Consider the following 13,161-nt stretch of genomic DNA (forward strand, 5'->3'; position numbering starts at 1 on the left):
GTTGCTGCGTTACCGACGCCCACACTTCAAACTTAAGGAGACTGACTGGTAATTTGTTTGTTTCTTTCTTTCCAGAAACCTCCTGACACTTGTTTCTTAAAGTCTGTTTTCCTACTGACATAAATTCTTCCACTCAGCCTTTTAAAATCCCTTTTATACCAAATATTTAACTTTACATGGAAAATAGTTGAAAATGGTATTAACCAGCAGATATAGTTTGGAAAACCTAGTCAACCACAGATTAGTCCAAAGAATTAACAGCAATAAATCTTATTTCCAGTGTTAACTACACGTGTGTGTGCTCCGTCGTGTCTGACTCCTTGTGACCCCGTGGACCACAGTCTATGCAGCTCCTCTGTCCATAGGATTTCCCAGGCAAGAAATTGGGGTGGGTTGCCATTTCCAACTCCAGGCGATCTCCCGAGTCTCCTGCGTTGGCAGGCAGATTCTTTACCACTGCACCGTCTGGGAAGCCCCCAACAACTGGGACCTCCTAAATTAAGTTCCTTATTACAAGACTTCTTTCTGACAGCAGGCACCCCTATAGCTCACAATGGGACTCACTGAAAAACACCAGCTCCTGACTTCCTGCTTGGGAAGTGAGATCACGTTGGCAGAGAAAGGCTGGGCCACTAGAGGCTTCGGGGCGCTGCACCGTTACGTTCTAAAACAGCCCTGGAGACTCCTCTGGGTCCTTTGCAATTCCACAAAAATTTTAGAATCAGCTTGTCAATTCACGTACATACACAGAGTAGCCTGCTGGGGTCGCATTCAATCTATGGTGAGCCTGTATTTTGGAATGACAGCTTAACAATACTGAGTCTCCTGACCATGAGCAAGGTGTAACAGCACCGTTTACTTAGGTCTCCAACAGCCCCATGTCTAGGCTTCCCTGTGACTCAGAGGTGAAGAATCCGCCTGCTAGAGGAGACATGGGTTCAGTCCCTGGGTCGGGAAGATCCCCTGAGAAGGAAATGGCTGCCCACTCCAGTGTTCTTGCCTGGGGAATCCCATGGACAGAGGAGCCTGGTGGGCTGCAGTCCATGGGGTCGCAACAACTGGTCTTGCACATTTCTGTCACTTATTCCCAACTACCTTATTTTCTTATGCTATTGTAAATGTTTTTCGTTTCACTTTCCAACTGTTCATGCTAGATATAGAAATATGATTGATTTTTGCACTTTACATCCGGCAGCCTCGATACACTTATTAGTTCTAATACCTTATTTATAAATCTCATTGAATTTTCTACATAGATGATAATGTCATCTCTGAACAAAACAACTGTACTTTTTTCTTTCCAATTTGGATGTTCTTAATTCTGTTTCTTGTCTGGTTGCAGTCTAGAAACTCCAATACAATGATTAACAGAGACATCCCCGATTTCTCCCACTGGGCGAAAGTATTCAGGCCTTCACAATTAAGTCTGATGTGAGCGGTAGGGTTTCTGCAGGTGCCTTTTAATCAGATTGGGCAAAGTCCCTTTATTGCTAGTTTGCCGGATTTTTTACCAGAAGTAGACAGTGTGAGTGAAAGCGAAAGTGTTAGTTGCTCAGTTGTGTCCAACTCTTTGCGACAGTGGATTTTGTCAAATGCCTTTCTAGTACTGATTGCAACGGTATGCGAATGTTTCATGAACCCTGCATTCCTAGGATAAACCCCATGAGCATGACATATTACTTTTTTTTTTTAATCGTATCATAGGTTTTAATTCACTGAACTTTTGCTTCAAGTTTTTACTCTTATGTTCCTAAAGTATATTTGTTTGGTAGCTTTTTGTCTGGCCAAAATACCTAGGTTAAGTTTGAAACCAGGGTAGTGCTGACCCCATAGAATGAGTGGTGGAATTGGTGCAGAACTGATATTATCTCTTCAAACGTTTGCTAAAACTCACCACTGAAGTCACAGGGGTGATAGAAAAGTTTTACCTATTTCTTCTTGGGGAGCTCTGTTAATTTGTGTCCTTCAAGGAAGTGACCAGTTTCACCTATGTTCTTAAATAAGTTCAAAGGTGCTCTGAACACTCCCTGGAGCTGTCCATGGCGTCTTCAGTGACGCCACCTCTCCTGCCCCTCACAGTGGCATCTGGCCTTTTCCCCTCACTGATCTGGCTGCAGATTTATCAGTTTTACTGATTTTCCCAGAGAACAAGCTTTTGGATTAATCTTTCTCTTTCATTTCATCGGCTGCCAGTTTGACCTTTATTATTGCTTTTCTTCTGCTTACTTTGGACTTACTCTTGTTTCACTGCTTCTTAAAGTGGGAACTGACGTCACTGATAGAAAACCTCTTTTTCATTCTAATACAGACATTTAAAGCTACAAGTTACCCTCTAACTACTGCTTTACCAAGAACCCACAAATTCTAGTTTTTTAAAAAATGCATTTCCAATTACATTCTGATTTCTCTTTAGATTTGTTCTTTGACTTGTGAGTTATTTCACTGACAAATATTTGGGGATATTGAAGGATCTTTCTTTATTGATTTCTGATTTAATTTCATGTGGCCAAATTATTTAGCTTTTGAAAATTCTTAATTATTTTCCAGCTCACTGATACATTTTTAAAAACGGCTCTTGACAGGTATTCTGGAAATTTAAGCAGTTTTCAATGGGTCCTTATCAGTCCTATTGCTGGGGAAGAAAGTCCTTTCAACTTCTTCCTTTTTTAAAATTTTTTGGCTGCTCCATGTGGCCTGTGAGACCTGAGTTCCCAGATCAGGGATCAAACCTGCACGCCCTGCATGGGAAGTGCAGCATCCTGATCACTGGACTGCCAGAGAAATCCCGTTTTTAAACAAAAACTGCAGTGGAGTTATGATGTCATGTTCGTTTCAGGTATAAAGCACAGGGATTCAGTTTTAGACACGTGTGTGTGTGTGTGTGTGTGTGTGTGTGTGTGTGTGTATGTATACGGCTCAGAGGGTAAAGAATCTGCCCGCAATGCGGAAGACCTGGGTTCAATTCCTGGGTTGGGAAGATCCCCTGGAGAAGGAAACGGCAATCCACTCCAGCACTCTTCCCTGGAAAATCCCATGGACGGAGGAGCCTGATAGGCTACAGTCCATGGGGCCGCAGGGTCAGACACGACTGAGCAACTGACACTTTCACTTTCTTCGTAAATATATATTATATTTATGTTCTTTTCCAGATTCTCTTCCCTTGTATGTTACCGTAACTCGCTCTTTAACAATGTGCAGCATCTAAACATCCCTCCTGACCCAGAAGCAGGAACCAGCGGCCTGAGGCCCAGTCCTGAACCCACAAGCAGGTGACTTCAGCGGCTTATGCCCCTCAAGGGGCTGACGTGAGACCCAGGCGAGGCAACACACAAATGGCGCTTAACGCAGAACTGGCTCTGCTAAGCAGGATGTAAGGACTGTCTGTTGTTATTATGTGAGAAAGCTACAGTCACAGCGCACATCTTACCCAATGGTCCCAGAACCCCGGGCCCCTGGCCATCCTGGCCCAAGGCACCAGGCAGTCACCCACCCCCTGGGCTCACACGGACAAGGAGACACCAGCTGTACACTTCTGCTGGACAGCAGGCCTGGCTGCGCGCAGAGGAGGGGCCCGAGTCCAGAGCAGATGCTGGCGGGCGCTGACCTGAGAAACCGCATCCAAGTCTGAGCGACCACTGTCCTCATGCCGCCACGAACGACGACACACGCACACCGGCGAGCGTGGCTGCAGATTCTGTGCTTGTTATGGCGGACAGCCGTCATTCGCCCCCACGGCCATCTGAAGCCAGTAGTCCCGATTATTAAAGATCACGAAGTTGTACAAATGTTCTCCTCCTTTCTGAAAACCGTGCTCACTTTCTCTCCAGGACACAGGGCTGTCTGCAAAGCCTTGAACGGACAGCGTCACCCACGGGGCCAACTTCGGTTCATCAAAGTAGCGACTGAAAAAGACAGACACTTTTTAATAAACAGGGAGACTTAGGGACATTTATCTTCCTTTTTACTTATTCAGGATAAGTGGCATTTCTGATGCTCCTATGAAGCTTCCCACCTAAGCTTTTATTCATAAAAATTAGAAGACAGAAATTCACCTCCTGGGGCGATGCTGTGAATTCAGTAAAGGTTCATCGCTGTGCAATGCACAGGCCAAACTCCAGCGGCTCCTACCCTTACTGTGGGAGAGCATATACGGTTCAAAGAACGAAAAGCATCTCCACAAACTGTGTTAAGCACCCTTCTCCTCTTAAGAGTCCTGCTTTCGGGGGTTCTGTGGACTGAAACGCCGCAGAATATCGGGTTTCTCTTTTAAAATGTTTGAAACGTCAACCTTCTTACTGAGGAAAATCAAAGCACAAAGCAATAAATGTGAAAAAGAGATGCTGGATTTAAAAAGGAAAAGCCTCAACAGTTACAGTTTATGTGACGCCTCCTGGAATGGAAACTCAGTGCTGCTTTACACCACACAGCCCGGGGCATGGCACTGGTGTCCAGGGACTCACAGATGTTAGGGCTAGGCTGGATCTTAGCTGCGATGTGGATTCAGAGGTGGTCAACTCCTTTTCCCACTCATTTCAAAAAGTGAAGCCTTTTGCAGAACTCCAACACGTAAAACAGACCAGCATGTGGTCTGTGGAGCTCCGCTGTTTCCTTAAGCGATCCTGTAACTCTGACTGCGCTGAAACGGTCTGGGAGAGGCAGGGCAAGGAGAGCCAGCAGTCTGTTCTCAAGAAGCACAGTTCAGCTCTTCTCCTCCCGAAAGGACAAGGATGCAGCAACATCACCAGGGATAACTAATTACATCACGCATGGTGATGACGTTACTGCACGGGAACCCAAGCAAGAGGGGAAAAAGGACACATGTGCCGGAGGACTGCGGGACCTGCGTCCGGAGCGCTGCCCCCAGAACATCACGGAGGTGCAGACGCCAAGACAGACGAAAGGCGTTCTCACCACAGCTGTTCCAACAGGACACATATCTGCTCCGGGAGGATGAAACCAGTGATGGTGCCCAAGGACGCCTGGGCCACCACTGCGCTTGGCTGAGGACAGCAGTAGGTTGATACGAAATTATAAGGCTCATTATTTCTGTAAGAAAAAAAAAAAGAAAGACGCCTTTATATCCACCACTCCATCATTTTCAGAGTACTAAACCCATTAGAAATGAGAAGCCAGCCCCAGCCCGCCAGGACCTGGGGGTCCCCTCGTACGCACAGGTCTGCGTGACCAAAGACGGCGCCCAGCCAGTCGAAGAGCTCGTGGGCGCTGCAGGCTGCCTCCGGCTCGCCCTCGAGCAGGCCGCTCCGCAGCACGGGGCACCGCAGGTCCCGCGTCGTGCTCAGCGCTATGTTTGGCTGATGCTCCTGAATTCCGTAACCGGAAAAGTATGACATCATGGATCCTTCTGCACCTTCAGACACACCAAATAAGGCCGACTGAAGAGTGTGAACGCGCTCAGCGAGTCCCTGAGCCCACCCTGTTCCCGCCTGAGGGTTTCGGGAAGCAGGGACGGTAAGGTCAGACCAGGGGGCGCTGTACAAAGCTTTACTCAAAGTAAAACCGTTTCAGTTGCTTCCAGCTCCTAGAGCTGAAGTTATGTCAACATTCATCTTCCTGGAAAATCCGAATGCTTTCAGATTCAACCCACACTACTCTCATCATCCGCTCCACTAAGCAACTTTCGAGCTAGTAAGTAAACCCTGAAGCTTTGCTTATGCTTCAATAAAATTAGTGAGCTCCACACACACAGAGAAAGGAGCGCCTCTGCTCACTCTGGAAACGGGAGACACAAGGGAGCCGAGGGGCAGAACCTCAGTCCAGCTTGCCTTCTATACCCAGTAAGATCCAGTGGGTCCTGAAGGATTTTCCGGTGGCTTTGGAAGACGGAAACAGTGACCCCCTGGAGCATGGGTCAGGCTTGCGAACAGTCCAGCGTGTTAGAAAGAATACCTCCCTCCCGCTTCCCTCCCTCCAGGGCAGAGATCAGCAGGCTCACTGCCCAGGATAAAAGGTCTGCACTCCTGAGGCTCCAGGCTGCCCTTCTGAACAGCCGCCCCCTGCCTGCACCAGCATCACCGGCCTGAGCGGCCCCCTGCAGGAACCAGGACCTGGTGAACTGGTGCAAATGCTGATGCTCTGGCCGCTGCGACTGCTGGGAGTGATTCGGTCCTCTGCTTCTGACCCTGGGGGTCTCGCATCTCCTGCCAGTGCCCAAGAGACAGCGCAGGCTAACTGCATAGCTTGCAAGTAGGGCAAAAACCTCAGACCTCTCACAGGTCTCAACAAGCCCCTAAAATTCCTAGGAGTCTTAGAACACACAGCTCTCCAGAACCCAACACACAGGAGGCCTTGCATAGACGCCAGGCCACTGAGATGCCAGCCTCTCGGCCCTGGGGCCACACCACACACACAGAAGCTGCACTGAGGTGTTGCAGACCCAGGGTTCACGCAGGCAACCCTGCTGGACCCGGGGACCATGGCCTTCCCAGGAAGAGCAGACAGAGGGGCCTACTTCCAAAACGGACCCAGGGCTTTCCTCTCCTCCAAGAAAGAGAACCACACCACGGTAACTACGATGCTCTGATTCCTTATAATCTTGGTTTGGACCAAAGATAACACTTCACAAAGGAGTGAGGTACAGGGTGGTTGTAAACAGATCAGAATGTATGGTGAACAATGTATTGTTTCAATCATGTAGAAGTTACAGCAAATTTAATCTGACATTTAACAACACGCCTGATTATGACCCTGCAATGTCGAAGAAGCAGTTTGTGTACATCACTAGAATTGTTACTTTAAAACATTCCGGCCAAGGCTGCTGGAGCTGAGCTGGAGGGAGGAAGGAGAGAAACGGGAAAGGTCAGCTGCTAGGGGACCATCCTCGAGAGCTCTGGACGGACACGTAACCCGGGGAGACGGAGGCAGACGGCTGCACGGCTGGACGATCCTGAACCACACGGATGCCAGAGGGACCGCACAGCTTCCTTAACCAAGCTTACAGGCTCCCTGCTGTCCCAAAGCAGAGTGTCCCTACCAAACCTTTGGTTAGTTCGAAATGGCACAAAGCGAAGAGGCAATCACCTAAGACACAGCTTGCTAACAGATGTGTGAAATACATCAAGACAAAGCACAGATGCTTACAGACCCAGTTCAAAGCTTTGACGGCGTGAGGATAAGATGCTGAGTGCAGTTCTGGGGGAGGGAGCCTGGGGGTGCCCTCTCCCTCCCGGGGTACCCACCACCTCCATGGAAGTTCGCTGCAAGACACATGCTAAGCACTACTCTCACTTTTTTTGGTAAAACTTAAGTAACGTAAGGGTTTTTCCTGCTGGCTCAGACAGTAGAGAATCTTCAGTGAGGGAGGCTTAGGTTCAATCCCTGGGTCAGGAAGATTCCCTGGAGAAGGCAATGGCTACCCAGTCCAGTATTCTGGCCTGGAGAATCCTATGGAAAGAGGAGCCTGGCGGGTTATGGTCTGTGGGTGGCAAGGAAGAGGCGGACACCTATATCCATGTAGGCACGCAGCATCCCTGACCAGTAGGCTGAATCACCATGCCATCCTCACTACACCCCTGCAGCTAACAACTAGATTTCAACACCACTGAATCGTTATTACACAGTTTATTTTTCATACCTGTTTGATGCCACGCCAAAAGAAAATCAAACTTCAACGGCTTCTTTTCTTTGAAGGCCCAAGATACTCTTTTATACTTCTTAGAGTCCAGGTTAGAGGATAAATCCATCAGATCAATGGAAACAACTTTAAAAAATGGAGAGGAATTAATAGTTCATGCGCACACACACAGCTTGCACCATGCAATACATGCTGGATTAAAAACATCAGGAGATTTGGAAAATTCATGGATGAAAAGAGTCACTTTGTCCTCCTTGCCCTCCCTTTGGTTTACCAAACCAAAACTCTGCTTTTGATGGGCATTTCAGGACTTGAGCTAATCACAACAGGGGTTTAAAATTCACACTTTTCCCAAAGACCAAGGGCAGAGATGAACTCTAATCAAGCCGTGCAGGGGGCAGCCGTGACCACCGACGTGCAAGCAGACAGTGAGCAGAGCCACACCTCCTCAGTCACGGGTGACTTCTAGCGGAATCGTAACACTTGGGAAAATTAAAGGGAATTCTTTGCTAAGACCAAGTTGGAGCAGATACAAATTTGTATATGTAGACTGGGTAAACAAGGTCTACTGTCGAGCACAGGCAACTACAGTTGATATCCTGTGATAAGCCATCGTGGAAAAGAATACGAAACACAGTGCCTATTCAGGTATAACCGAGTCTCTCTAACACAACGCTGCACATCAATCACACTTCAACACAAAACTTAAAAACTGAAGAACAAGTTGAGTTCGTTACTTCGAACCTGTGACCCGAAACACAGGCATATAACAGACCAGGCCCCCGCCTACGACCTTTACAAGATGCGGTCGAATCTCACAGTCGTACGCGGTCGCGTGAGAGCCTCTCTGATAAGGAATTTTAAAGACGAGGCAAAGCCACACTGCTTCTGCACAAAGAGAACAGAAGCAGTTCAAGCAGGAAAACTCGAGCTGCTACAGAAGATACCACCTTTTAGAAACTGACGGAGAGAGCACCATACTTACTGAATCTCATGGTTTTCCTGCCAGAATACTGAGACGGACGGCCCTGAAGTCCAGTTTCTTCATACGTGTCTTTATCCAGGGATAAAATTAATTTCCCTATAAATCAAATAATAATTCCCATGAAGAGACATTGAACACATAATGCGTTCTCATGTTTTTGGTGTTAAAAAATAAAATAAAATATAAATATAACATGTTCTCGAAGAGAAAGCAAGGCAAATTGAGCAGTTAAATACCAGTGCACACAAAGATCTTTTTATAATACAAGCGTAGTATTTATCCACATATATCTTACTTATAAACAAGAGTATTATTTATAAGTACATGTACAAAGACATTCTTTATTATAGTGAAACTAGAAATTATCTTTTTATTAAAGAAAGAATAAACAAATTATGGTACACTTCTTTGGGATATTTTCAAGACTTTAAAAATAGTAAATTAAAACTGTATGCACCAATATGGAAAGATGTCTGGGATACACACCTTGGGGAAAAAAAGGTAATTGAGAAATAATAGAGTGTGACATAATATATGTTTTGTTTAAAAAAAGGAACAACCTGTGTGTGTGATTTTAAATTCATAGAATGTGTCTAGAAGAATAAATACCTACCTGCTAATAAGAGTGCCTGCTAAGAATGGCAGTGAGTTTGAGGCGAGCTGGATGAAAGGGTGGACCGTCACTTTACTCACACCTGTATGATTTTGACTTTTTCTTTTTTACAGTATGCATTTCCTTAAGAATGAAGGAAAAACGAGTGTGCTTACCATTTGGGAGCAGGGCAACAGTATTATCCTCATCAATATTTGTGTTGTATGTCAGCGCATAGCACGAACCTGAAAGACAGCCCAGAGGAGAAATTCAGGAAAAAAAAAATCACACCTGCAAAGTTAGTGGATTAGTTTGACATGATAACCAATCCTCTGGGTTATGGGTCCTGCTCTCAATAACCCTAAACCAGCCAAAGTGAAGGTGGAGGACACGTGAGGCCAGGCACCGCTCGTCCAGGTCCCCACCCAGGGCCTGTCTGTGCAAGCCGACTACCACGGCACGGCAAACGCGTGCAGCTGTGCGGACGCTGCAGACAGGCCCAGGGAGCAAGGGCAGGGGACGCACACACCAGCCAGGCTGAGTTCCAGGTGAGACTCAAACCTGCCAAGAGCTTGTGTGACGTCAAGAGAGCTGCTCAGGCTCCCTGAGCCTCAATTTCCTCACCTGTAAAATGGGGCTGCAGGCCCATCTCACAGTGTTGTTGCTGGGTGACGTCGAGTCACGCAGGTAAAAGTGCCTGCCGTGCCCGGGCCCACATCATTAGCAATTAGAGCATCAAGCTTTTCTTTCTGGCTGCACCATGTATTTTGTGTCAATCTAGTTCCCCGAGCAAGGATTAAACCCAGGCCCTGGGCAGTGAAAGCCTGGAGTCCTAACCACCGGACCGCCAGGGAAGTCCTCAGCTCAAAACCAACGAAAGGAATCGGGTCGCTGAGACCGACGACAAGAGGCCAGCGGCTCCTGTGCAGCGATGCCTGCAGTGAGGGCGGATCCTTAAAGACGCTGGAATGGTTTCAAACGAGTGGCTCCCAGGAAGCAACTGGAACAAGCCAGTCAACCCAGCAGACACAGATGGGATGAGGGCCACAGGGTCCAAGCGGAAGAGGCTGGGCTCCCGTCAGCACCTGGCCGTGTAGACGGCAGTGTGGCCGCATCAGGAGACCAGCATGCTGAGACGGCTGCTGTGGGCATGCGCGGAGCACAGCGGATCTTGCGGCCATGCCCGACGGCACTGCATCTGGACACGGGGCCGGAAAGCTTTTCCTCTGCACGAGCCTGGTGTGGCAACACCCCCCACGGGACGCGAGTGGACCCGTGGAATCAGAAACCAAACCTGAGGATGCACAGGGCAGGCTGAGCTACTGAGGGGCGGAGGGCGGGCTGCACACGCCTGGCCTCGCAGACGCGCTCCGTCCGTGTGATTCGAACAAGGCAGGAGCCCCGGAAGTGCGATGTGGCCTCCCTGGCCTTCCGCATCCCACCATGTTCACAGACACTACGCGGTTTCTCTTACCTTTCGTGACAAAAGAATTGATGAATTCGTGTGTGATTAACTCATAAAGAGGTAAATCCTTCACAAAGTAATAGGGTCCGAATTCCATGACCAGATCTTTCAGTTCTTTTGATAGTATCCCACATTCAGGAATCAGAAATGAAACCTAATGGAATATACAACATAAAAACCTTATTTTTATATTAATAATAGAAGCATGGTTGACTTACAGTATTATACTAGTTTCATGTATATAGCATGTGAGTCAGCATTTTTGCAAATTATACTCCATTATAGGTTTCAACAAGTTTTATTTTCATGCAGATCAACACCCAGGATTTAGTGGTGATACAACATAATTAAGGCTACTAACCATTCCTCCACAACCTTCAGCAAAAGTCTGAAATTAATTTACTAATCTCAGGAAAAGAGAAATCCAACAAGTTAAGTTTTCCATTTCTGAATTCAAGTGCACAGTATAGGAAAATTGAATGAAAAAAATAATTTTAATGGGAAACTCTTGCTTGCATTTTATCTTTTGAAAATAAGCAATATATTTGATGTCCTGTTCCTGTCACTACATTAATTAATTTTTAGGGAAATACAGTGGTAAAGAATCTGCCTGCCAATGCAAGAGACCTAGGTTTGATCCCTGGGTCAGGAAGATCCCCTGGAAAAGGAAATGGCAACCTACTCCAGTATTCTTGCCTGGGAAATCCCATGGACAGAGGAGCCTGGCGGGTTACAGTCCGTGCGGGGGCAAAAAGTCATGACTTAGGGACTCAACAAGTACAAGTGAATATCCCCAGATCTGTGTATCCTGGTACCTGGCTGGAATCAGAGGAACTGTCCCTTAGGGCGTAAGGAATTTAGGGATACTGGTTATTAAGAGGCCACATGGAAGCAGAAGTCAGCTTGGTGTTCCCACTGTCCCGACAGAAAAGCTCTGCACGTGGGCTGGGGAGGACACGGTGCACCTCCCAGACGGCTGTCTGCGAAGAGCTATCCATCCAGAGCAGAGACGTTCAACCCGACAGGTTTCAAGCGGTGCCCGGCTGCTCCACACCTTGAAAAAGGCCACTCTCCCAAAGCGGGGACACTAACCGGGGTCGCCACTTGTGTCTGAGACACTGGCCAGTGAGGCCGAGCTGAGATTAGGCTGATCAGCTTAAAAGTGTGCGAGGCTTCACGCGCTTCCACTTTAAGGTCTAGTCTGGAGGCCTTCCCACTTGCACGGGTCCGTGAAGCCTTCCCAGCAGACACTGCCCGGGAGTCAGGGGGCTTCTCCTCCCCTCAGCAGGTCCAGTAACCATCCCCACTGACGCCTCAGCCGCGAAAAGGGCCCCGGGGCGGGCGACACTTCCAGGGAACACCAGCAAACATCGCTGTGGGCAAGGCCGCCGAGGCGAATTTCTACCAAAAGCTGCACAAATGCCGCCCTGGCGCTCTGGATGGACAAGGCGGAGAGCAGCGGGCGGAAGAAAGAGCTTTTCAGGGATCAAACTAGCGCCCGTAAGCGGTTTAGAGGAGCAAGCAGCTCCCGGGCGGAACTGGGCTGGCCGCTCCGGAGAGGCGCGCGGGTGCAAGAACCCAGCGGCAGGGAAGGAGGGCGGCCGCCCCGCCCCGCCCTGGCCCCGCCCCCGTCTCCCGGGCCCGCCCCCGAGACGCAGCACGCCTGGGGCGGGGCCAGGCCACAGTAAGAGACCAGAGGCCCCGTGAACCCTGCCCCGCCCTCCGACGGCGGGGCACCGCCCCGCACCGGTGCACCCTGGGACTTGTGCTCCTGAAGCGAGCCAACACAGGAGCCTGGAGCCACGGAGAGACTACAGCTCCCAGCATGCCGAGCGAGGGCCCCGCCCCTCCGCGCGACGAGGGCGGGCCCCCGGAGCAGAGCCCGGCTCTCCCCCAGCCTCCCGCGCCCGCGGGAGGGAGGGTGCGCGATCCGCGGCCCCAGGGCCAGGACTCACCCTGTAATTGTAATAGTGCGTCTCCACGAGATACCGGTGGCGCGACTTGTCATGGCCGAAGTTGGACTTCTCACAGACCAGCAGGTGCCGGGGCACCTCTCGCAGCCGGCGCAGCGTGGCCATGCTCTCCCCGCGCAGACCCTCCAGGCTCCGCTCGCCCCGCCCCTTCCCTCGCCCCGCGGGCGTGCGCAGTGCCGGCAGGGCGCACGTGCGGAGGCTGCCCGGGTAGGGGCGGGGCTAGCGCCGGGGCGGGGCTAGCGCTGGGGGCGGGGCTAGGCCTCCGGAACCTCAGCCGAAGCTCTCTGATGGGTAAAGGAAAGGCGCACTGCCCGGAATGAATTCCCTGGCCAGACTCCCTCCTCTGGGCCCCAGATTGCCCCTTCCCAAACTGTCAAGGAGGTTTGTGTCTAATACCTTCAATAGGACTCCTCAAGACTTCTTCAAAACCACTTTTAAGATCCTTTAAAAAATATCCTTTTGGGGAATTCTCTAGCCATCCAGGGGTTAGTATTCAGTGCTGGAGCCAGGGTTCAATCCCTGGTTGGGGAAATGAAGATCCCACAAGCCGGTGCA

The 13,161-nt window shown here is 49.4% G+C and overlaps 1 protein-coding gene across 3 annotated transcripts; it reads right to left on the reverse strand.

Moving 5' to 3' along the window:
• Positions 1 to 3,159: 3,159 nt before the first annotated feature.
• On the reverse strand, positions 3,160 to 12,727 carry RPP40 (ribonuclease P/MRP subunit p40). 3 transcript variants are annotated; one of them, XM_052648916.1, is made up of 9 exons: positions 12,589 to 12,727; positions 10,643 to 10,787; positions 9,345 to 9,413; positions 8,577 to 8,672; positions 8,336 to 8,479; positions 7,592 to 7,717; positions 5,173 to 5,362; positions 4,912 to 5,046; positions 3,160 to 3,902 (listed from the first exon to the last, which is right to left on the reverse strand). In XM_052648916.1, the coding sequence occupies exons 1-9, from the start codon at positions 12,709 to 12,711 to the stop codon at positions 3,704 to 3,706; spliced, it is 1,227 nt and encodes a 408-aa protein (XP_052504876.1). In that variant the 5' UTR covers positions 12,712 to 12,727; the 3' UTR covers positions 3,160 to 3,703. The 3 variants fall into 3 exon arrangements, with proteins under 3 accessions (XP_052504876.1, XP_052504875.1, XP_052504877.1); XM_052648915.1 differs by having other exon boundaries at positions 5,173 to 5,368; XM_052648917.1 differs by lacking the exon at positions 8,336 to 8,479 and having other exon boundaries at positions 5,173 to 5,368.
• Between the last annotated feature and the right edge of the window lie 434 nt (positions 12,728 to 13,161).

Source organism: Budorcas taxicolor, chromosome 11, assembly GCF_023091745.1.
Source record: "Budorcas taxicolor isolate Tak-1 chromosome 11, Takin1.1, whole genome shotgun sequence".
Taxonomy (NCBI): domain Eukaryota; kingdom Metazoa; phylum Chordata; class Mammalia; order Artiodactyla; family Bovidae; genus Budorcas; species Budorcas taxicolor.